At 37.3% G+C, this 23,277-nt stretch overlaps 1 protein-coding gene across 1 annotated transcript in view; it reads left to right on the top strand.

The window, feature by feature from the left end:
• LOC126356542 (uncharacterized) overlaps positions 1-23,277 on the top strand; it is a 75,086-nt gene that overhangs the window by 41,598 nt on the left and 10,211 nt on the right. Inside the window, exon 6 of the mRNA XM_050007379.1 lies at positions 7,036-7,077. Within this exon, the coding sequence (XP_049863336.1) occupies positions 7,036-7,077 (42 nt within the window). The remainder of the gene's footprint in view (positions 1-7,035; positions 7,078-23,277) is intronic.

Below are 23,277 nucleotides of genomic sequence, written 5' to 3'. Positions count from 1 at the left end.
AGGTTTAACACCATACTTCGTTCGAAATGCACGCTGAACAACTGTCGTCGATTCACTTCTGCCGTGCTCAATAACACAAAAAGCTTTCTGTTGAGCGGTTGCCATCTTGGCATTAACTGACGCTTACGCCTAGTCAACAGCGCCTCAAGCGAACAAATGTACAACTAAATGAAACTTTATAGCTCCCTTAATTCGCCGACAGATAGTGCTTAGCTCTGCCTTTTGTCATTGCAGAGTTTTAAATTCCTAAAGTTTCTTTTTGAATCGCCCTGTATATCTATATTTTTACAGACAAAACACATTAAAGAAAAAATATGTTGGCATGTAGTTTTGTATATTTTAAGTTTTCGAAAGCTATTTCTACATGAGTCTCCTAGGCGCAATCCACATATAACTCTTAAAGCTTGCTTCTAAGCATTGAAGACTTTCCTTGCTAATGGCTGATTGCCCCAAAAAATAATGCCGTATTCGAGTGAGTGAAAATAGCCATAGTAAGCCACTTTTGCAGTGTGAGGTTCAACACATCTAGTGACAACCCATAAAGCATACGTAGCAGAGCTAAGCCTCTTACAGAGATCTATAATATGTGAAGACCAGTTCATTTTCTTGTCCATGTGCACTCAAGGAAATTTTGTTGTTTCCATTCTTTCTATTGGCTGATTACCACATGTCACACTTATCTCTATCTCTCTCTCTCTCTCTCTCTCTCTCTCTCTCTCTCTCTCTCTCTCGTTTTCTGTTTTTGTACAGAACTGAATAAAGCTAGTCTTACTGGAATTTAATGAGACCATTCACCTTGAACCAATTAACCACATCTGAGAGTATGTGATTAATGGATTCCTCAAGATTACTATCTGTTCTACTGCTCATAAAAATTGTAGTATCGTCAGCAAATAATGTAAATTTACACGACAGACTTGTATACGATGGTAGATCATTTATAAAAATCAGGAATAATAGTGGCCCAAGAATTGAGCCCTGAGGCACTCCACATGTAATGGAACTCCATTCACAATGTGAGGAAGCACCACATACTCCACCTGAACTATTCAAGACAACTTTTTGTTTTCTGTGTTGGAGATACAGCTGTAGCCAATTGCCAGCAACACCACTTATTCCTACTAATTTTGCTTTTTGCAAGTGAATCTGGCGATCAACACAAACTCTTTAGACAAATCACAGAAGACACAAAGTGCTAGCATTTTTTCATTGAGGGTTTCTAGGGCTTCATTTGCAAGTTCATAGATTGAGTCTTCTGTTGAACGGCCCTTTTGAGAGCCAAATTGGCTCTTTCTGAGAGTTTCATTCTTCATGAGATGATCAGTAAATCTTACACGTGTTGGTTTCTCTAGAATTTTAGAGAAAGCTGTCAGCAAAGAGAGAGGTTGATAGTTCAGTTTTATCACCCTTTTTACAGGGGCTTCACAATGGCATTGTTAAGTGTACTGAGAACACCACCTTTTTGAAGGGAAGCATTGAAAATATGACAGAGAATGTCCCTTATCCACACACAAGAATATTTCATTAAATTACTAGAAATATTGTCAACCTCTGCAGTTCTTACTTTTTAGAGACATGATGATTTTTTGAATTTCATCTACAGTGACCGGATTTAGGTGCATTTCTGAAATTGTTTGCGTATACAACTTGACAAAGAGATAAGACTTCATCAACATTGCGCTTGGAACCAATCTGTTGAGTTGCTGACAGGATATGTTTATTAAAAATCTCAGCCACACTTTTGGGGTTATCTATTAGGGTACCTTCATATCTGATTTTGTTTACATCTTCTTTGCTTGTTGTATCCCTTCCTGTTTCTTTTTTTGCAGTGCTCCAAATTGTTTTTATTTTATTAATAGAATTATCTATTTTCTTCTCATAATAAAGGGCTTTTGATTTCTGTATTAGTTCCTTCAAAATTTTACAGTATAATCTATAGTGCTCCCATTTTTCTGCATCTTAAGATAATCTTATTGCAGCATAAGTTTCCCTTTTGGGTTTACATGACTGTTTTATACCTTTCGTAATCCAACACCCATGTACAGAATTCGAAGCACTGTTTCTAACCCATTTCTTTGGAAATATTTCTTCAAAAAGAGCACAGAATTCATTTATAAAACAGTTAAATTTAGTATCAACAATATCAAGGCTACATACTAAACACCATTCCATTTGCTGTAATCTATGGTTGAAAGTTTCTTTTGCCTCTTTGTTCATTACTCTTATGAATTTCCATTGAGGAAATTGTTTTTTTGAACAGATTAACATAATAAAGAGTGCGAATTTGTCAATCATGATCTGCTAGCCCACTTATAACTTGCCTGACAGTATAATTCTGATGTCTACTTACATCTAAAAAAATGTTATCTATCATAGTTTGGGACTCGGATGTACTTCTTGTTGGGAAGTTTATTACTTATTTTATGTCATAAAGTTCATATTGAAATCACCTAAAACTACAATATCCTTTGATTTTGCAAGTAACCCTTACAGCAGGGGTTCAATTATATGTAGAAAAGGTTTTATGTCACCCGAAGGTGCCCTGTAGACAGCCAACAATATTATTACATAGAATGTAGTTATTATTTCTGTTGCACATGCCTCAAATTGTTGTTCCACACAATATTTCCTAATATCTATAGCTTTGCATGCTACACTATCCTTAACATAAATTGCTACTCAACTTTTGTGCAGTAGTATATTACTAAACTATAACTTACTGTAGATGGCAAGGCACATTTATCAGTAACATGGTGCTCAGTTAAGTGCAAAATCTGAGCATTATTTATACAATCCTTTTCATTTATGTTAATAAGAAGTTGATCTCTTTTGTTTAAGAGGTCTATTATATTTTGATGGAAGAAAGAGATGCCTTCCTCTTGCTTTTTTATTCTAATAGTGATGATATTACCTGACTGAGAATCCACTGGAGTCAGGAAGGACACACTTGACACTACATACTGTTGGCTCTTCTTTTTCTTCAGGCCGACACAAAAAATCATGGAGATGTGAAAGAGGCTCAGCATTTCTTCTGCCCAGCAACCTTTTATTTGGATTGCTTGCTGAAGATTTCTTCCCATTTGTTGCATGTGGAATTTCTGTTTTTTCTGTAGATGTCACATCTTTTTCTTCTTCAGATGACGTTAATCTTCTAGGTGAGATCACAACTTCAGCATAGGAGAGTGTTTTAGATGGACCTTTCGTTTAGATTTGTACACCAGCTGACAAGTTATTTTTCTTCTTTACATTTTCAGCACCTGGATGTCCTTGTATTCCCATTTCTAGGGCAGTCTGTGACTTGTTTCCCTTGGTTATGTTACTCATTTGATGACACATAAATAACTCTCCCTTGTTGTTTAAGTGCGTGCCATGCCTAGTATAATGATCCGTTTCATGGGAATGGCATTCGAGAAGAGATGCATTAGGAAATGCTTTAGCAATTTTCTGTAGTTTCCTATTGGTGTTTTCGATTTCTCTGTTGACACATGATGTAGGAATTAAGTCATATCTTATTGGTATGTCGAGAGGCTTATCTTTACATTTCGTAAATTGTTTACGGGTTACTGTTTCTCTGACAGCCTGTCTAGCATTATTATGGTACACATCATTAGAACCTCCTATTAAGACAACAACAATTTTTGTGTGTGTCTCCGATAGTTTACTGCAGTCCTCTACTACTTCATACACAGGTGCACCTGGTTTTACGAAAGATGTTATGTTAATGTTCATTTCACTAAGTGTCTTCGAAATATTTCAACCATGTCTATCAGCTAAAACTAGCACTTTTCTGTCATTGTAACTTATGTCACAACACTTCATGTTGCCACGGGGAAACATACTATCCTTGTTATTAAATTTTGTATAATTTCTTTATACTTGCAGCACTTTCATGGGAATATTCACAGTCTCTAAAGAATAACTTGGTTTTTGCAATGTTTGAATTATCGTACAGGTACATTTGTCATCTGAAATCACTTCAGAGCTGTTTTTGGTAGACGCAGCTGTTGTAAACACTTGCTGGTAGTGTTTCACGTGTGAAGGTATTTTCGGCACAATGCAACACTTCTTATTTTCACTCCCAGTACAGTCACTAGATATTTTCACTGTGAGAGGTTTTATGACTATCTCCAAATTGCGAGCAAATCTTTTTGCTACAGTAAGTTCCTGTTGAAATGCATTGGCATCCAAGAGATGCAGTTTCTTGAAGGTCACATGCTTCCATGCCACAGTCACAGGCTTCATTTATCGTGCCTACGCTCGCTAAACTCAAAATGTGAGCCCATATATGTGTTACTGCACACAATCTGATACCTATGTCAACACTTTTGTTGCAACAAGAGAGATTAAGTCGGCCGATGGTGGTCTAGCGGTTCTAGGCGCTCAGTCAGGAACCGCACGGCTGCTATGGTCGCAGGTTCGAATCCTGCCTCGGGCATGGATGTGTGTGATGTCCTTAGGTTAGTTAGGTTTAAGTAGTTCTAAGTTCTAGGGGACTGATGACCTAAGATGTTAAGTCCCATAGTGCTCAGAGCCATTTGAACCAAGAGAGATTAAATGTATTTCCGATTTCTACAGAACAATTTACAACCACATCTACACGCGACGCCATCTTGCTTGCTGTACAATGTCTAATTGTTGTTGTAAAAACTCTGCTGACAGCTTTTCTTATATTTGTGGTGAATTTGTGATTAAAAAACACCAAAGAAACATTACAGACTTTGCGAAAAAGGATTATCTATCATAGTTTGGATCTAAACTTGGTGATCAACATAAATTTTGGGTGCTGCATGAGGTATGTTATGTGTGTGTTGAAGATCTGAGAAATGGGTACAAAAAGGAGGGGGAAAACCATTAGATTTGCTGTTCCTGTGATATGGAGGAAGCCAAGAAATAATTTTGATGATTGCTACTTTTGCAGTGTTGATATTACTGGTCATAATTTGAAAAACAAGAAGGTGATAAACTACATTAACCCTCCGACCGCCATCCAACCAGTAGAGCATGGTGTAAATTTGCCAGTTCCTGAACCACCAGATGATTTAAATTCTGTTCCAACAGAAGTATTTTATGATGTAAAATCTGATTTAGATGAACCAAACGATGATGAATTCCAGTGTAACACAGAAAGTCTATAGCCAAAATTTACTCAGACTGAGCTTAGGGATCTGGGCTTAACGAAAGATAAAGCTGAATTGCTTGGCTCTAGATTAAAAGAAAATAACTTATTGGCAGTTGGAACCAGGGTATATGTGTATTGAAAGAGAGAGCAGCAATTTTCCAAGCTTTTTCAACAAGGTTGTTTAGTGTACTGCTCAGACATTCTTGGTCTGATGAATGAGTTTGGTATTGAATACAGATAGGAAGACTGGAGGCTGTTTATTGATCCATCCAAAACTAATGGTGGAAACACGCTACCAAAGCCGCTGAAACACCAACATGATTGGGGACTACTGTTGGTCACTTCACAAAGTTCAGCAAGCGACTAATCGTAGAGAAAGCTACACAAGGAAGCTACAAAGAGAAAAGAGAAAGAAAATACAAACCAATTCCAGCTGACAAGTGAAGCCTTTATTATATAATAAATCATTGTTTTAAGTAGCTTACTGTAAATACAAACCATGCTTATATTGTAACAGTGTTTCATTAATTTCCCCATTTACCGTATGACTTTAGAATAAAAAGCACATTGCTTGAAACCTATGGATGATACAAAATAACTAAGGCTATGTTTGGATTCAGCTCATAAAAATCTATAAAGATCAGCTATCAAAGTAAAAAAAAAAATTCAAAATTTTTTTGTTGTTGACCTGTTATCTATTATCGTGCCCTGCCATGAGGGACAACATATCCAAGGCCTGTCCCTGCCCTCCTTTTAGTGGTGGTCCATCGCCCGCCTAACCTCCTCAACACCCTAGTCCATCCTTACACCACTCCCATTCCCAACCCCTTGTCAACAGAATCATATCCCTGCGGGAGATCCAAGTGCAAGATCTTCCTGGTCCCCCCGCCCCCAGCAGCACTTCCTGTTTCAGTCCTGTCACAGGCTTATCCTGTGCCACAAGAGGCCAGGCCACCTGTGAAAGCAGCCGTGTCATATGTCAGCTCTAATGCAATAATTACACAGCTTTTTATATTGGCATGACTTCAGATAGGCTGACCACCAGGATGAATGGCCATTGCCAAACTGTAAGCAAGAACAAAGTGGACCATCCTGTGGCATAACATGCTAGATTTCAATGGCTGCTTAACAACTGTTGGCCATCTGGACGACGACGACGACGACAAACACCATCAGCTTCTCTGAACTACACATGGGAGTTAACCTTGCAACACATTCTCTGCTCCTGTAATTATCCTGGCATCAACCTAAGGTAATGTACTGTTCCCACACCCTCCACCCAATAGTTTTTGCCCCTCTGTCCTGTCATCTCATTGTGCGCCGCTCTCTGCTAATGCACTCACCATTTTCCCCCTTCTCTGCTCTTCTCCTCCTCTGCTCTTCTCCTCCTCTGCTCTTCTCCTCCTCTGCTCTTCTCCTCCTCTGCTCTTCTCCTCCTCTGCTCTTCTCCTTTTCTGCTCCGTATTCCCTCCACCCTCCACCCCCTCCCCTACAGCCTCACAGCACTGCACCTGACAGTCTTGTCCTGATGCTATCTAGTTCCTGCACTCTTCACCAGACAATGCTCTTCTCTTCCCCCACCCGTATCAAAACCCACTACCAGGAACAGGTGGAGACTTCTCTGGAGATATATGCTTGAGCATCTGGAGTTGATGATTTGCCCATGAAGAAAAAGAAGTTGATAAAAACAGCAAAAGGAAATGGAGATTTAATATAGGTTACAGATATGAAGAAAATAATGTCTGTGAGGAGTAAGTGGAGAGAATGAAACCAGTTGGTATACTTTGACAGCAGATAGTGGGAAAAGCAGCTGAATAAAGGAGTTATCCTCATGTCTAAAGTAGCAGTCTTTTGATAATTTATTAACAGTTCTATGATTCTATGTGCAATGTTTCACAAATTATTTTTCTTTGTAGGTCTGATTAAACTACTACAATCAGAAGCTGAGAGGTGGAATGGTAAGTACTTGATACTGGATTAGAATTTTGCAGATTTAATTTACTTATAAAAAGTGTGTAAAGGACTATACACAGAGCTTATGCACTATAAAAATATCTCAAGTTTGTGCTTCTTTCTGGTACAATTTTGTGCTGTTGCCCGACCAGAACTATCAGTTTATGAAATAAAAAATAGGGTTTCACAGCAGAGAATTTAAGTGGTATTGTTTTTACAAATAATAAAATTGATAATCTTAATTATTATAAATCATAGAGGTATATGTAGAGCTGATTCATGTGACAGGAAAACCAGTGAGGAATGGTTCTGTGAGTGTGACTATTGGAGGCATACGTAAGGGACTTGGATATGTACCATATTTATCTGATTGTAAGGCAAAGATTTTTCTTGGATACATAATTTGGAAAGTACAGTGTCACCTTAGACTTGTAGATTAAACTATTGCTAATGCTGGATCCAGTGGTTTTATATTTTTTAATGGATGATTATAGGGTCATCTTACATTTACAGATGAAGCTTTGGTCATTGGGGTTTCGTACAATTTTATTTTGAAGAATTCCAAAGGATGGCACTTAGCAAATTGTACTTACATTTGAATAGGTTTGAGATTTCCCGATGTGCCAAAGTGTTCAATACAGACATCTGATTTGCTGCTCTAGTGCAAGGGATAGTCATGAACCTATGAAATAGCTACTACAACAATCTTAACACTTTGCTAAAAAATTGACAGTTTTGTGAAATACATGAGCAAATAGCATTCAGTTCTATCAACTTACGAACTTTTGTTTTATTTGAACAGGTTTGCAATAAAAATTCTCGTAGATCTGTAGGTACTGTATACATACATTTATGGTGCTTTATATATAAAGGCAACATTCAAAGATGAAAATGGTTCCCTCAAAATCGATTACTTGATTCTGAACCCTAGTTAGTATTTCATTTGGTTGTGAGAAACTAATGATTTACCAAATGGTTTGCCAGTGAGATACTCAGTCACTGTTCACGTCTTAAATACTAGGAAAATATGTTCCCAACCTCAGAACAAGGTGATGACATTCATGTGAAATGAGAAAGAAAATTAATCCAGAGTTAAATGTCTAACAAACGAAAATCACATTAAACTGACAGTAGTTGTTGTCGCAAGGACAAATTAGAGCAGAAAAATGCATTGTGGAGATGGTACCAACAAACTTTACTAATCATAAGGACGAACGAAAGTTTGAGAATTGGACTAAATAGTGATTGTGATCTTTTATTTACATACTAATAGCTATTGTTGCATATTACTTGCATCATAGAAGCCATCTGTGTTTCATTGTTGCTCAGTTGCAGCACTACAGACTGTTTGGAGGGAGAACAATGACACCAGCTTGGCTGAAAAGTGAGAACTATGATGATGAGTGTGGTGAGGGTGGGTTTTGTGCAGGTAGCAAATTTTGCTGTGCTGGCAACCAAGACAATCTACAGTGCATATTTTGGCTTTTTTTTTTTTATGAACGCCGAACACATTTAAACTGCAGTTTGCCTGAATCCAGCTTTTACACGGAATTGAACTGACTTTAAAATGGGACAAATATTCCACAATCGCACATTTTCCTGCAGCAGTTGGCAAAAGTCTAGATGGGAACTAGTGGCGTACTTGGTGTTTAGTGTAGCAGTGTTGTTGACGTTCATAGTGAGGTACGGTGGGAACACTAGGGGGTGTGTTAGCTACTAGTTCTACACAGCTAATGAGAGAGCAGTGTGCAGACAATATGTTTGGCAAACAAGACACATTGTAACATTCTCACATCAGTATAGAAGTGAAAGCTGTTATTTATTCAAAAAAGAACTGTGTTCTGACAGTAACTACAATAACAGAAATACTGTATTAGGAAGAAACGCCAAATGTGTGTGACAATGAAGGTATATGTCTCGCCACTCTTCTGTTAGGATTATGAAGATTATTTAAAATAGTGATACCAGAGATGACAGGCTACACAAAAAAACAGTGAAGATAAAAATTAGTGTAAACAGGTACTTTCTGTTTATTTCTTCCTGTATTATCAAGTGTAGACAATCAATAAATGGCAAAGTTTAGAATATGTTTGTTGTGAACTTTTTACGCATATACCTTAGGTCAGTAAAATTTTGTAATTTTGGTTGGTTAGAATATGTTAAAAGAACATATTTTTCACAAGCAGCCTCTTAAAAAGGAGGGTCATCTTTTAAGCAGGGTGACCTTGTAAATACAGTACATTGTAGTGTTTCCATTTGGAGGGAATATGAGTAAGATTTATGAGGAGACACCTTGATTTAACCCTTCATTCTGCACTTTCTTTAGAACACCAAATAATTTTTTTACATGAAATTGTTCAAAGGTCTCAGAAAAAATGTTGAAAAAAATACCGTCTTAATTGTGGAAAAATACTTAATTGTGGAAAATATATTTTTTTTTTACATTTATTAAAACTGTGTGAAAATTACACCGTTAATAAACATTTGTTAAGTATAAAAACATAGCTTTAAACACCAAATGAACAATGGGTTTTGACAGAATTAATGGTAGTATTGAACATGGATGGATGGCACTTGTCTTCACCTGCTATACTATGTGGGAAAGTAGTTTTTGATTTTATTTAAACATAAGTTTACTTTGCACTTCTCACAGATGAAAAATGTATAGCCTTTGCAGTTAAGACATTTGCATGTTTTTCTCTTCTCATTCCACACTGGCCAGTGATTAAAAGGATCTAATCTTATATTCTTTGTAGTAAAAATGATCTTATATATTTAATCCTGTTGATCTCTACTGGACCTGTGCTAGCTGGTCTACCTCACTTTTTTGCTCCAATACCAGTCTGTCTAGAGTTTGAGCCAATTAAGTCCTAAATTACTTCTGGTTCCTTTGCACGTCTGCTGTTCTTTTTTCAGTGCGTACTCATATGTAGAGAATCCATGCATTTATTATGATAAATACCATGTTTGGCAGTTGCTGTGTAATAAATCTATATTTCCCATTTGTGATTTATAAATGGAAACAGCAGAACATGGTACCATTGTGTTCTCTCTTGTTTCTATCAAACTTTTTCACTTTCAATTTTGGCAGCTCACCGACAAAGGTAGATTAGATTAGATTAGATTAGATTAATACTTGTTCCATAGATCATGAATACGACACTTTGTAATGATGTGGAACATGTCAGGTTAATAAAAGATGCCTGTACAAGAAATTACATTACACAAAATATTGCATGACACTAATGATCAAGGTTTTTGCTTAGTTTATATCTAAAAATTCAGCCAATGAGTAGGAGTTGTCATCTAGAAATTCTTTTAATTTATTTTTAAATGTTAGTTAGCTATCTGTCAGGCTTTTGATGCTGTTTGGTAGGTGCCCAAAGACTTCTGTGGCAGCATAATTTACCCCTTTCTGTGCCAAAGTCAGATTTAACCCTGCATAGTGAAGATCATCCTTTCTCCTGGTGTTATAGGTATGCACACTGCTATTACTTTTGAATTGGGTTGGATTATTATCAACAACAGAAAATAAACAATGCTATTGTCTTTATACAAAATGGAGGAAATATCCATTTTGTCAGTGGTAGTAATATATCCCTCAGAATACCCACATTCTCCTTTATTTTAAAATTTACAGTTTGGTATCCTATTCCTTTGAATTGTTCCTACATGCTGAGTCTCTAGCTTGAATAGGTATATGTGTAGGAGGTATAATATCTGCCAGAGTAGATCTTTTGGTTCTGGTTCCTTGGATTCTCACTTAAGAGGTGAATTTCAACATATCCAGATGCTAGGAAATCTGGTTCAGTAGGAAATGAACTGCTTTTCTTTATGAATAAGTCAGTTTTTCTATATCTTTGGGTGGTTTTCAGGATTTTGTAGTTCTGATTTATCAGCAACAAGTTCACTATCATCATCCTTCAAAACATTATTTGAATTATTTGTAGTCCTTCTAGGAGTCTCATGCTTGTTATCACCATATACAGATTCCACATCATTTACTGTTGTAAGATTTCCACACAAATTGTCCAAATCTAAGTTATCTTCACTTGTCACATGGACATTCTAGGCCCATGGATTCTTCATAAGTTGTCATTTAGTGTCAACCATTTTAAAAATATGAGAGCGACTCCATTCACAGTTAGTGTGTGTTAGTTTGTGTGTGTGTGTGTGTGTGTGTGTGTGTGTGTGTGTGTGTGTGTGTGTGTGTGTGTGTGTAGGAACATTACTACACACCATTGCACATATACAAACAAAATCGATTCATGTAGTACTTACATACTTATTAGCAGAAATAAAAGGTGAACTGAACACAGTATGCTCTCTAAAGCTATAGAAGCACTACATATTTTTTTTACACTCATGTGTTCTCGCTTGTAGTTACCAGGAGTCAGTATCAGAAGAGAGCAATGTGTGCTAGATGGAGCTACACAGTTTGTCGCATTATGAGCTCATTAGCGCATTTTAGTGGCAGATTCTTTTCAGTTACTTCCATGAAACAATATTGCCAATCTGCAAGGCAATTTCCAGTGGTAAACTTCAAAAACAATGGTGAAAAGCGAGTTGAAACATTGCTTTACATACATATGCAAAGCAGTGCAGTGGAGGGCTAAATCTTATATGAGGTGTTTCTATTGTTATACTATGGCTTTTCTTCTGCTACATCATCATATTTCAATATTTAAGCTAAGTGGGAATTTACATCACTGTGAAGCATATCATCTTCGAATGTAAATACCTTTCAACAAACTCCTATCCAAGGGCCAGTTATAAAGCTTAATTACCACCTAAAAAGTAATTGCATAATTAATTTTGGCTTGTGTGCAGGCACATGTTCACAGGCTTGGTACACATTGAAATCATAGAACTTGATGCCACACCTCTCTGCTAGAGGTGCCAAACTAAAAGTTGCAAGGTACTGATGCAGTGAAGTATTGTGTAGTAATTCATTTTCTGCATTTGCATGTTGTACAGACCCATACTGAGATGGTGGAAGTGTACAGAAACAATGTACAATCATATGACATAACATTTAGGTGCTATCGACGCTTTCAGTATGGTCAAACAAGTTTGAATGACAAAGAACAATATGGCAGACTGTATCTGTGAAGAATCAAGAATCACTAGAGAAGTGGAGGCCTTGTTGCTCAAAAGATGGTGCACCACAATACGGAAGTGATGTGTGTATTCACAACCATCAAAAAAGCTGAAAGATCAGCCATGTTGGACAATGTTATGTGAGAATGTTAGTTACATTAGTGTTATTGGTGACTACCACAATAGGGTGCTAACAGATTATGCTCATAAAGAACAACTTGTCACAGTAGCATACTACCAAATCTGCTACCCAGATCACAATAGGATGTCAAGCTAAAGTGCTGCAGGAAGCTGTGCAAGAGAGTGCTTTTGCTCCACAACAATGCCCAAGCTCATTCCTCACAGGGCAGTCTCACATGCTGCTTTTTTGGGCTGTCAGATTTTCTCTCATCCCCCTATTCTCCTGATGTGGCACTCAGTAACTTCTTCCTCTTACCTTGTGTGAAGAAAACATTGCACAACAGGCATTTCTAGAATAACAGCGAGATGGAAAATTTCATGAAGATGCAAAATTCAACTTCTACAACGAAGGTCCGCTAAGCTATCAGTAATTGAAAACCTTGTGCCACGTTGAAGGCTAGGCTGCTGCTGCTGCTGCTGCTGCTGTTGTTGTTGTTGTTGTGTCCTATCAGCTGATCACTTCTTTTAGTAATGTCATACATTTGTTTTTTCCCCAGTAGAGTTGTGTAGGTCATTCTATCCATCTAATCTTGAGCATTCTTCTGTAGCCACATTTCAAAAGTTTCCATTCGCTTCTTATCTAACCTGTTTATTGTCGCTGTTTAATTTCTGTACATGAGACGAATGCCTTCAGAAAACACTTCAGTCTTTAAATTTATTTTTATTGTTTACAAATGTTTCTTTTTCAAAAATACTTTTTTTTTCCTTTTGTCAGTCTGCATTTTATATCAGCTCCACTTTGGGCATCATCATTTATTTAGCTGTCCAAATAGCAGAACTTACTACTGATTTTCGGATTTAGGTTATGATATGTTCGATATGCCTGCCATCATTGGCAATGATGTGGTGCTGATGAATAGCAAAATCCCGCATGGCCAGCAGAAGTGTCGGAACATTGATGCTGTCGGTGTCCTCCTGAATGGCTGTTTTCATCTCACAAGGGGACCCTCCACACTGTAAATCACAGATTTTGATGCACTTCAAATATGTTGTAGAGGCACGTACCCTGAGTACCTGGCTATGTGATTTTTTAGCAACAGGCCTTGGTTTTTGTGAAAATTGATTTTGAAGTTCATTGCGCACTTTGTATAACTGTAACATTACTATTTTTTTTTTTTCAAAATCGACCTAATTTTTCAATTTTATTTCAAAGAATATCATCAAGCAGTGTAAGGTGTGCGAAATTATAAAGCTATATTTAGTTATTAATTTTTTGTTATAAAAAATTACAAAATCTCATTTTTCATCATCCACATTGCTTGACGTGCCAGAACTATATTGTGGGTGATACTTACAATAGAAACACAAATTTTTGCAGCTCCACGCGCATTTTATAAAAGCAACAGTCTTGCAGACACACGGTTTCTTCATGAGCGATACTGGGACACTCAATTCTTTTGTGTTCAAAAAGATTTCTCTTTCATCTGCTAATTTCTATGCGAACCGTGCGTATCTAATCATGCTTTCAAAATTAGGTGTGCTGAATTGATTTTGGATTAGTAAATGTAATTTTATTGACTCTTCCCTAGAAGTGATCTCTATTGTCTTTCATTAAGTTGGGAGCGTTCTGAATAATTTTCATGAAGATTTTCACCTGTCTGTAAAAATAAACATCACAGGGCTGGCAGTAAGGAGTGCACTTTGGTGTGACCACTTTTAGGGTGCAGGTGTTTGCTTTCCTTTATCAGTGAATAGATGATTGTATAAAGTTGAATTGGTTTGCCCTCCCCATGAATAGATAATGTGCAAAAAAAATTTTCTCTAACACTTTCGGAAGAATTAGAGAATGCAAAAATTCTTCATATACCAGTTTTGTGAACTTCCCGAATTTCGTACAGGACATGACTACATTTCTGTATTTCCCAGTTAATTCATCTACTCATTTTTGAACTTTAGGACCAAATTTTCATTGATACAGTATCAATTTATGTTTCAACCGAGAAACTCCATGAGATTGTGGACTTTTCGAGCTACATTTAGGATGAGCTGCTGGAAGAGCAACTGCTTTTTCCTTATAGGATAGAGGCACATAATCTGTCGGTTCTGGCGCAAACTCTTCGCGAACATAATTACCATCGTCCTCCATCCCCATACACTGCAAAGTGGAGAGTTTTATTATTATTATTATTTTTTTACATTAATCAGAAAGAGAAAATATTCATAAAAAAGTAAAACTTACCGCATCATATTCTCCCAATTCACCTTCTTCCTTGAAATCTATCAATTCATCATCAATAATGATCTATCTTTCGGCCAAGAGATCCTGTATTGTGATACACATCTTATCACCAAATTGAAACAGAATTGACAGAGATCACGCTAGGTGGTGTATTTGTTAAGAGATTAAAATCATGGAGTAGATTTTCGGCTTATTTAATGGCATTTGTGATTTCTCCTTTTCATTCTTTGTTCAACTCCTTGACGTTTGAATCTTCTTCTGGCTGCACTACTACAGAAACACTTTGTTCTTCCATTTCACAGAATTTTTCTAACACACGGCACTAGAGAAGCCTTGCGAGCAACTGACACTGTAGCTAGATGCTAATGTAAAGAAATGCAACTCGCTTCCTCATTGGCCGCAACTAGGAGCTGGGGTTCCCGTTACAGCTAATGGTGTTCATGGGAGAGGGGACGATAATGGGCGGAGATCGATTTCAGGTAATACAAGAAGTGACTGTTGTACGAACATTTGGAACTCCAACTGCAAACCACAAACGGAATGAATATTTGAAATAATTAATAACTGAATATCTCTTTACCATTTCACGTACCTTATGCTGTTTGTTGATATTCTTTGAAACAAAATTAAAAAATATGGCTGATTTTGAAAAAAAAATAAAAAATACACAAACAGGGTGTGAACATGATACCTCCAGCGCAGTAGCCGTGAACCTTTACCGCTGTGCTACACCGACGTCCTTGGAATATCTGTAATGTTACGGACATACAAAGTGTGCAGTGAACTTCAAAATTGATTTTCTCAAAAACCAAGGCCCATCGCTGAAAAACCAGATAACCGGGTACTCAGGGGAAGTGCCTCTACAGCATACTTGAAGCACATCAAAATCTGTTATTTACAGTATGGAGGGTCACCTTGTCAGCAACAGTTTGGATTTATTGCTGTACGTCTTGTCTTTAACATAGCCCCGCAAAAAAGGAGTTGCATGTTTCCAGATCCTGAGAAAGTGGTGGCCTATCGAGGCCCATGCCAGAGGCCTCCAGGTACCCAGAGTCAGAATGAGGTCCCCAGAGTGCTCCTCCAGGACATCAAACACAATCCTGCTTTGGCGGAGTCGAGCTCCATTTTGCATGAACCACATCATGTTTTAAATCAGGGTCACTTTATATAATGGGGATGAAATCACATACCAAAACTTTCATGTACCATTTGGTAGTCGCCGTGCCATCAAGAAATATCTCAGTGATTATTCCATGACTGGGCATTGCAACCACACAGTCACTCGTTGAGGGTGAAGAGACTTCTTGATCATGAAACGTGTATTCTCAATCCCCAGATGTGTCAATTTATCTTACTGATGAATACATCCAAATAAAAGTGGGCTTCGTTGCTAATCCAAAGCATACAGCACATATTAATTCCCATCATGCCTGCGTCCACCTGTGCACTTTGAACATTGTAACACAAAATGTTCAGAAGGTATTACAATTTTATTTCATATAGAAGTCACCCTCATTCTGCCAGTGGCCTTGTCAAAGAGAGCGGAGGAGTGGACAGAGTTTCAGGGGACACTCTTGTCCTAGGGGTGGGAAACTGTACCTGAAGGCGATTGACTCAGCAATGATCAATGGTATGAGCATGCAGAAGGCAATGGAAACCACTGCATTAAAGACACGTAATGTGTATCCACAGAACACGTGGCTTGTAATTGAAGAAGTGTCATGATGAACTTTCCATTGGTAAAAGATTCTTGAATAGTCCACCATCCGGATCTCTGGGAGGGGACATCCAAGGGGGAGATTGCCATGAGAAAAAGATTGAATAATCAACGGAGGGTTAATGTTCTAAGAGTTGAGGTGTGGAGTGTCAGAAACTAGAACATGGTAGGGAAACTATAAAATTTGAAAAGGGAAATGCAAAGGCTCAATCTAGATATAGTAGGGGTCAGTGAAGTGAAATGGAAAGAAGACAAGGATTTCTGGTCAAATTAGTATAGGGTTATATCAACAGCAGCAAAAAATGATATAACAAGAGTAGGATTCGATATGAATAGGAAGGTAGGGCACAGAATGTGTTACTGTGAATAGTTCAGAGATATGGTTGTTCTTATCAGAATCGACAGCAAACCAACACCGACAATGATAATTCAGGTATACATGCCAACATCACAAGCTGAAGTTGAAGAGATAAAGTATATGAGGATGTTGAAAGGGTAATACAGTATGTAAACAGGGATGAAAATCTAATAGTTGTGGGGGACTGGAATGCAGTTGTAGGGGAAGGAGTAGAAGAAAAGGTTACAGGGGAATATGGGGTTGGGACAAGGAACGAGAGAGGAGAAAGACTAATTGAGTTCTGCAACAATTTTCAGCTAGTAAGATCCTGTTCAAGAATCACAAGAGGATGAGGTATACGTGGAAATGGCCAGTTGATACAGGAAGATTTCAGTTAGATTACATCATGGTCAGACAGATTCTGAAATCAGATACTGGATTGTAAGGTGTGCCCAGGAGCAGATGTTTACTCAGATCACAATATAGCAGTGATAAAGAGTAAGCTGAAGTTAGACATTAGCCAGAAAGAATCAATATGCAAAGAAGTGGGATACAGAAGTACTAAGGAATGACGAGATATGCTTGAAGTTCTCTAAGGCTATAGATACAGCAATGATGAATAGCTCAGTAGGCAGTATAGTTGAAGAGGAATGGACAGTAACTGACCTTGGGTAACAGAAAAGTTGATTGATGGAAGGAGGAAGTACAAAAATGTTCCGGGAAACTGAGGAATGCTGAAATAAAATTCACTGAGGAATGAAATACGTAGGAAGTGCAGGGAAGCTAAGATGAAATGGCTATAGGAAAAATGTGAAGACATCAAAAAGGAAATGACTGTCAGAAGGACAGACTCGGCATACAGGAAAGTCAAAACAACTTTCGGTGACATTAAAAGCAAGGGTGGTAACGTTAAGAGTGCAACGGGAATTCCACTGTTAAATGCTGAGGAGAGAGCAGATAGGTGGAAAGAATACATTGAAAGCCTCTATTTGGCTGATGCGATAGAAGAAGAAACAGGAGTCGATTTAGAAGAGATAGGGGATCCAGTATTAGAATCCGAATGTAGAAGAGCTTTGGAGGATTTAAGATCAAATAAGGCAGAAGGGATAGATAACATTCCATCAGAATTTCTAAAATCATTGGGGGAAGTGGCAACAAAACGACCATTTACATTGGTGTGTGGAATGTGAGTCTGGCAACATACCATGTGACTTTTCGAAAAGCATCATCCACACAATTCCGAAGATGGCATGAACTGACAAGTGCAAGAAATAGCGAACAATCAGCTTAACAGTTCATGCATCAAAGTTGTTTACAAGAATAATATACTGCTAGATGGTGTTCAGTTTGGCTTTAGGAAAAGTAAAGGTACGAGAGGCAATTCTGACATTGTGGTTAATTATGGAAGCAAGATAAAAGAAAAATACACATTCATAGGATTTGTTGACCTGGAAAAGCGTTCAACAATGTAAAATGGTGCAAGATGTTCAAAATTCGGAAAAAAGTGGGGGTAAGGTATAGGGAGAGATGGGTCATATACGATATGGACAACAGCCAGGAGGGAATAATAAGATTGGACGACCAAGTATGAAGTGCTCATGGGTTTTTTTTTGTACTAAAAAGAGTGGAAGACAAGGATGTAGCCTTTCACCTCTAGTATTCAGTCTGTACATGAGGAAGCAATGATAGAAATAAAAGAAAGGTTCAGCAGTGGAATTAAAATTAAAGGTGAAAGGATATCAATGATGCAATTCACGGGTGACATTGCTATCCTGAGTGAAAGTGAAGACGAATTAAATGATCTGCTGAACGGAATGAACAGTCTAATGAGTACACAGTATGGATTGAGGACAAATCGAAGAAAGATGAAGGTAATGAGGTAGTAGGAATGAGAACAGCGAGAAACTTGACATCAGGATTGATGGTTACAAAGTCGATGAAGTTCGGAATTCTGCTACCTAGTAAGTAAAATAACCAGTGATGGATGGAGCAAGGAGGACATCAAAAGCAGACTAGCTATGGCAAAAAAGGCATTCCTGGTCAAGAGAAGTCTACTAATATCAAATATCGACCTTAATTTGATGAAGAGATTTCTGAGCATGTACATCTGGAGTACAGCATTGTATGGTAGTGTAACATGGACTGTGGGAAAACCGGAACAGAAGAGAATCGAAGCATTTGAGATGTGGTGCTAGAGATGAATGTTAAAAATTAGGTGGATTGGTAAGGTGAGGAATGAGGAAAGTTCTACACAGAATCGGAGAGGAAAGGAATATGTGGAAAACACTGATAAGGAGAAGGGACTGGATGATACGACATCTGCTAAGACATGAGGGAATGACTTCCATGGTACTAGAAGGAGCTGTAGAGAGCAAAAACTTTAGAGGAAGACATAGATTGGAATACATCCAGCAAATAATTGTGGCCATAGGTTGCAAGTGCTACTCTGATGCAGCCCGCCATGGAATCCTCTCCTGTGCTAACCAATTCATCTCAAACTAGTCAAACGACTGATGACCCTCCAAAAAAAGTAATTCAATAATTTTCATCCTGTATGGTTTACTTTTAGTGTCTTGTTTCCTAATTTAATGCTCTTATCATCCTCTAATTAAATTCAGCTGCATTCCACTGCCATTTTTTACTTTTGACGATGTTCATCATATAGGCTCTTGTTAAGTCTATATTCATTCTCTCCAACTGCTCTTGCAAGACCTTTGACTTTTTTGTTAGGACTGAAATGTCATCACAAAAGTTTTTGTTTAATCTCTTTTAACACATCCAACACTATGCCCATACACCTTATGGGTGCACATGTTTTGGCTGTGGCGACGGATCATGTATCCCGTACGGGCGCAACTTTTGCGGTAGCTGAGAGGTGTTTTTCAATGAGCTACATGGCTGGCTACTGTGAGATAAGTGCAGTTTGTCCACTAGATGCAGCAGCAGTTGATGAGTTCTGTGTATCAGTTGTGTGAGTAGAATATCTGTCAGTATAGCGATTGGTTCTTTGATGACATTTTCATATGGTGTGGAGCTGTAAATTTGGAATTGTGTAGGAGTTTTGCGTGAAAGTGACAGCTAGAGGCCTCCGGGAAAGTGAAGTTCTGAATTTTTTTATTTGGAGAAAATGACACTCATATTGACGTCAGTGACGATGACGGTAATTAAGAGCAAAACACACTATTTTTTTCTTTTTATCTTATTTGAATTATGGTTTTCCATTAGATGAGGAGCTGCAATGATCAACATATCGTACAGCAACAAATGCAATGGTGCAGGAGCACAGCGCACAGCCTCAGTTTTCAGTATTTCAGGCGGCATCTGGAGCCACTTGTTTGCGAACAGGAACTGATGTTTACGATTGTTTTTGATATTTTTTAGTGATGGTTTTATGCGAAACATAAAGACCAAATCAAACAGATACGCAGATACAAAAATTTAGGGTATACATGAAAAATAAACTCAGTAAATTTGGAATGAAAGTTCACACACTTTGTGGTGGTGCAACAGGTTGCGTCCAGAACTGTGATGTTTACACATGATCAGTAGGGAGGACTGACTGACAGTTCTCCATATTATGGTAAAGGCCACTGTATTTACATGGATAGTTACTACACTAGTTTTCCTCTACTAAAGATGTTATGGGAAGAAAATACATTAGCTGTTGGAAACGGAATGAAAAACAGAAAAGCTTCAAAACTAAGAAACTGAAGCAAAGTGGAAAAGTGGAAAAATAAGTGTGATGTATACTGTCTAACCACAAAACATCAGGCTACCACCAAAGACATTACAGTACATTCAAAGGGTGGTATTACAACAGTAATGAAACCAGACGTTGTAACTGGCAACAATATGAACAAGACTTGTGTAGATCATGTGGATCAGCTGTACATTTACTACAAATTCACATGTAAAACAGTGAAGTGATGGAAAAAACTTTTTTCATGTTTTTGTAATGTTTATCGTGAACAGTTTTATTTTGTTCAGAGACGTCAGTAAACAGAAAAATCTGTATTGTGGACTTCATAAAGAAAAGTTAGCTTGAAATTGGTAGCAGCAGGAGGAGACTTTTGATCTTTAGAACCAACACATGGCAATAGCCTGGACAGAAATTTTGGTTGTCACTTTCCAGTAAAAGTATCCCCCAGTGCCAACATAGTAAGTATTACGCATCATTGCAAAGTTTTCTCCAACAAAGGGAACAAAGAGACCGGCAAGTGGATAAGAAAAAAAGCAGATGGTGGTGCAAAGACTGCAATGTAGGCCTCTGTGTATCTCACTGCTTTCAAGATTACCAATTGACAGTGAATTCCGTATAAAATATACAGGTTGATTCATGAAGTTACGCAAATATTTTGTTATTTTACAAGTAAAACTAAAGGAAAAGTTCATATAAACATAGGTCCGCAAATTTGTAGCTGTGGAGTTAGTGGCTAATAAGATTTTGCATGAAATTTAGCAACTTTGCTAATATGAAGCCATTGCTAAAGGTTAAAGTAAAGCATAATTTCCGTTTATTTTGTTATTGGTCTGGTGAATCTAATAAAATGTCCCAGATGTGTTTCTGCAATAGTTGCAATGCATGCAATAGTCAAAATTAAGAACAAACCTGTGAAACTGAAATAAGCAACAAAAGCTGGTCATACATGTGCAGCTAAATGCGTTGAACTCGGTGGAGACATTTTTGAACAATTATTGTCAATGTATTGTGAAACTGTTTGTACATTGTACAGCTTCCTTACCACTGAGCTTTATTGTTTCCTCTTTAACATGAATTCGTATGTGCTATGGTATTAATAAAAGCAGATTATCTGACATTTATACAGTTTCAGTTAACATTATTACTATCAATTTTCGAAAATTAAATTATCTATAACTTCTGTTGAAAACTTTGTGCAATTTTCTGACATTTAAAAAAACAAATTGGGCCAAGTAGTTACTAAATTAAAAATTTTACAAAATTATGTTTTTGCTTCTCGGAAAGTTTTGGAATACTATTGCAGATAAACATCTGCGACGTGTTTTATTAGGTTCACCAGATCAATAACATCATAAATGTAAATCGTGCTTTACTTTAACCTCATACAGTTTTGTGTTGGCTTCGTATTAGCGAAGTGTGTTAAATATCAGGCAGACTCTTTTATTAGCCCTAACTCCATACCTAAACAATTGTGGACCTAAGTTTATATGAACTTTTTTCTTTAGTTTTACTTGTATAACATGTTAAAATATTTGCATATCTTCATGAATCACCCTGTAGGTAATCATTTTATATCATAAAATATTAAATAACAAACCTACTGTGAATCAAATTATTTTCATTATAAACACCCAAAATCATGATAGGAAATGTAAAACTTGTTTCCAGATGAAAGTTTCTCATGTTTTTGGAAATCCTGGTACTCCTTTATTGATATAAGCTTGCATTTTTCCTGATGTTTAAAGTATGGAGTTTCGAGTGATGCTAGAAATGCACCTTTGAGGCCCTAAGTTTTTGTATACCTATTCATTAAAATTGCTTGAAAATCGCCAGTGCACCTGCACAGTCAAGCCGCATACATAGCAGTGTGGAATGTGTCAACTGTACTTCCCTGCCCAAATTCCACAAGTGTATTCCAGTCACCACAAAAACTTTCTCTAAATCTACAAATTATATTTAAGTCTTCCTTTCTTCAGTCTATCTTCTAAGATAAATCGTAGGCTCAGTATTGCCATGCTTGTTCCTACATTTCTCCTGAACCCAAACTGACATTCCCTGAGGTCACCTTTCATCAGAATTTCTATTCTGTAAATAATGTCTAACAGTATTATGCAGCCATGACTTATTAAACAGAAGGTTTGGTAATATTCACACCTATTGGCACCTATGTGCTTTGGAAATGGAGCAGTTATATTCTTCAAGTAGAAGGGTATTTGATCTGTCTCATATATACGACACGCGATCAAAAAATGTGATGATTGATTTTTTAACAGCAGCTGCTGACACTACAACCATTTGATGTATTTTGTCCAATAGCCTGATCCGTCAAACCAAGCAGCGTCAAGTTGGAACTCATTCTGACTTGTCAGTCAACATCTAGAGATGCTAGAGTGATGTGCTGTTTACTATGTCTGTAACACATCAAGGATTATGAACAATGCATGACCATTAAGTTCTGTTTCAAGTTGCACAAACATGCTAAAGAAACTAATGAAATGTTGAAAATGGTGTATGGCGCCAATGCTGTAACTCTGAAGACTTTCTACAAGTGGTATGAGTGATTTAAAAGTGAAAGTGAATCATTAGAAGACAAGTAATGTTCAGAATATCCATTAACCTCAAAACCACAAGAACATATGCAAAAAGTGTCAAAAATTGTTTTTTCAAACAGAAGGCAGCTAAAAGTGAAAAAAATTGTATGTTCAGATAGGTAGATAACTGTTGAAGAGCATACTGAAGAACTTAACATCTCTTGATAATTTGCAAATTAGACTAGTGGGTGTAAAATTTGTTCCCAGACTTTTTGAGTGCTGAACAGAAGAAAAAAAAACATGTGTCAATTTGCTTAGAGTTGAATGATCATCTTCATTTAGGTTCGGACTTCATGCCCAAAATTGTAACTAGATATCAAAATTGCATCCATTTGTTTGATGCTGAGATGAAAATCCAGAGTTCCAATGGAAAACCAGTGAACCTCTTTACCCTAAAAAGA

This window comes from Schistocerca gregaria, chromosome 1 (genome assembly GCF_023897955.1).
Source record: "Schistocerca gregaria isolate iqSchGreg1 chromosome 1, iqSchGreg1.2, whole genome shotgun sequence".
NCBI lineage: Eukaryota > Metazoa > Arthropoda > Insecta > Orthoptera > Acrididae > Schistocerca > Schistocerca gregaria.
The sequence above is the reverse complement of the archived record's forward strand: the minus strand, read 5'-3'. Positions and strand labels throughout refer to the sequence as shown.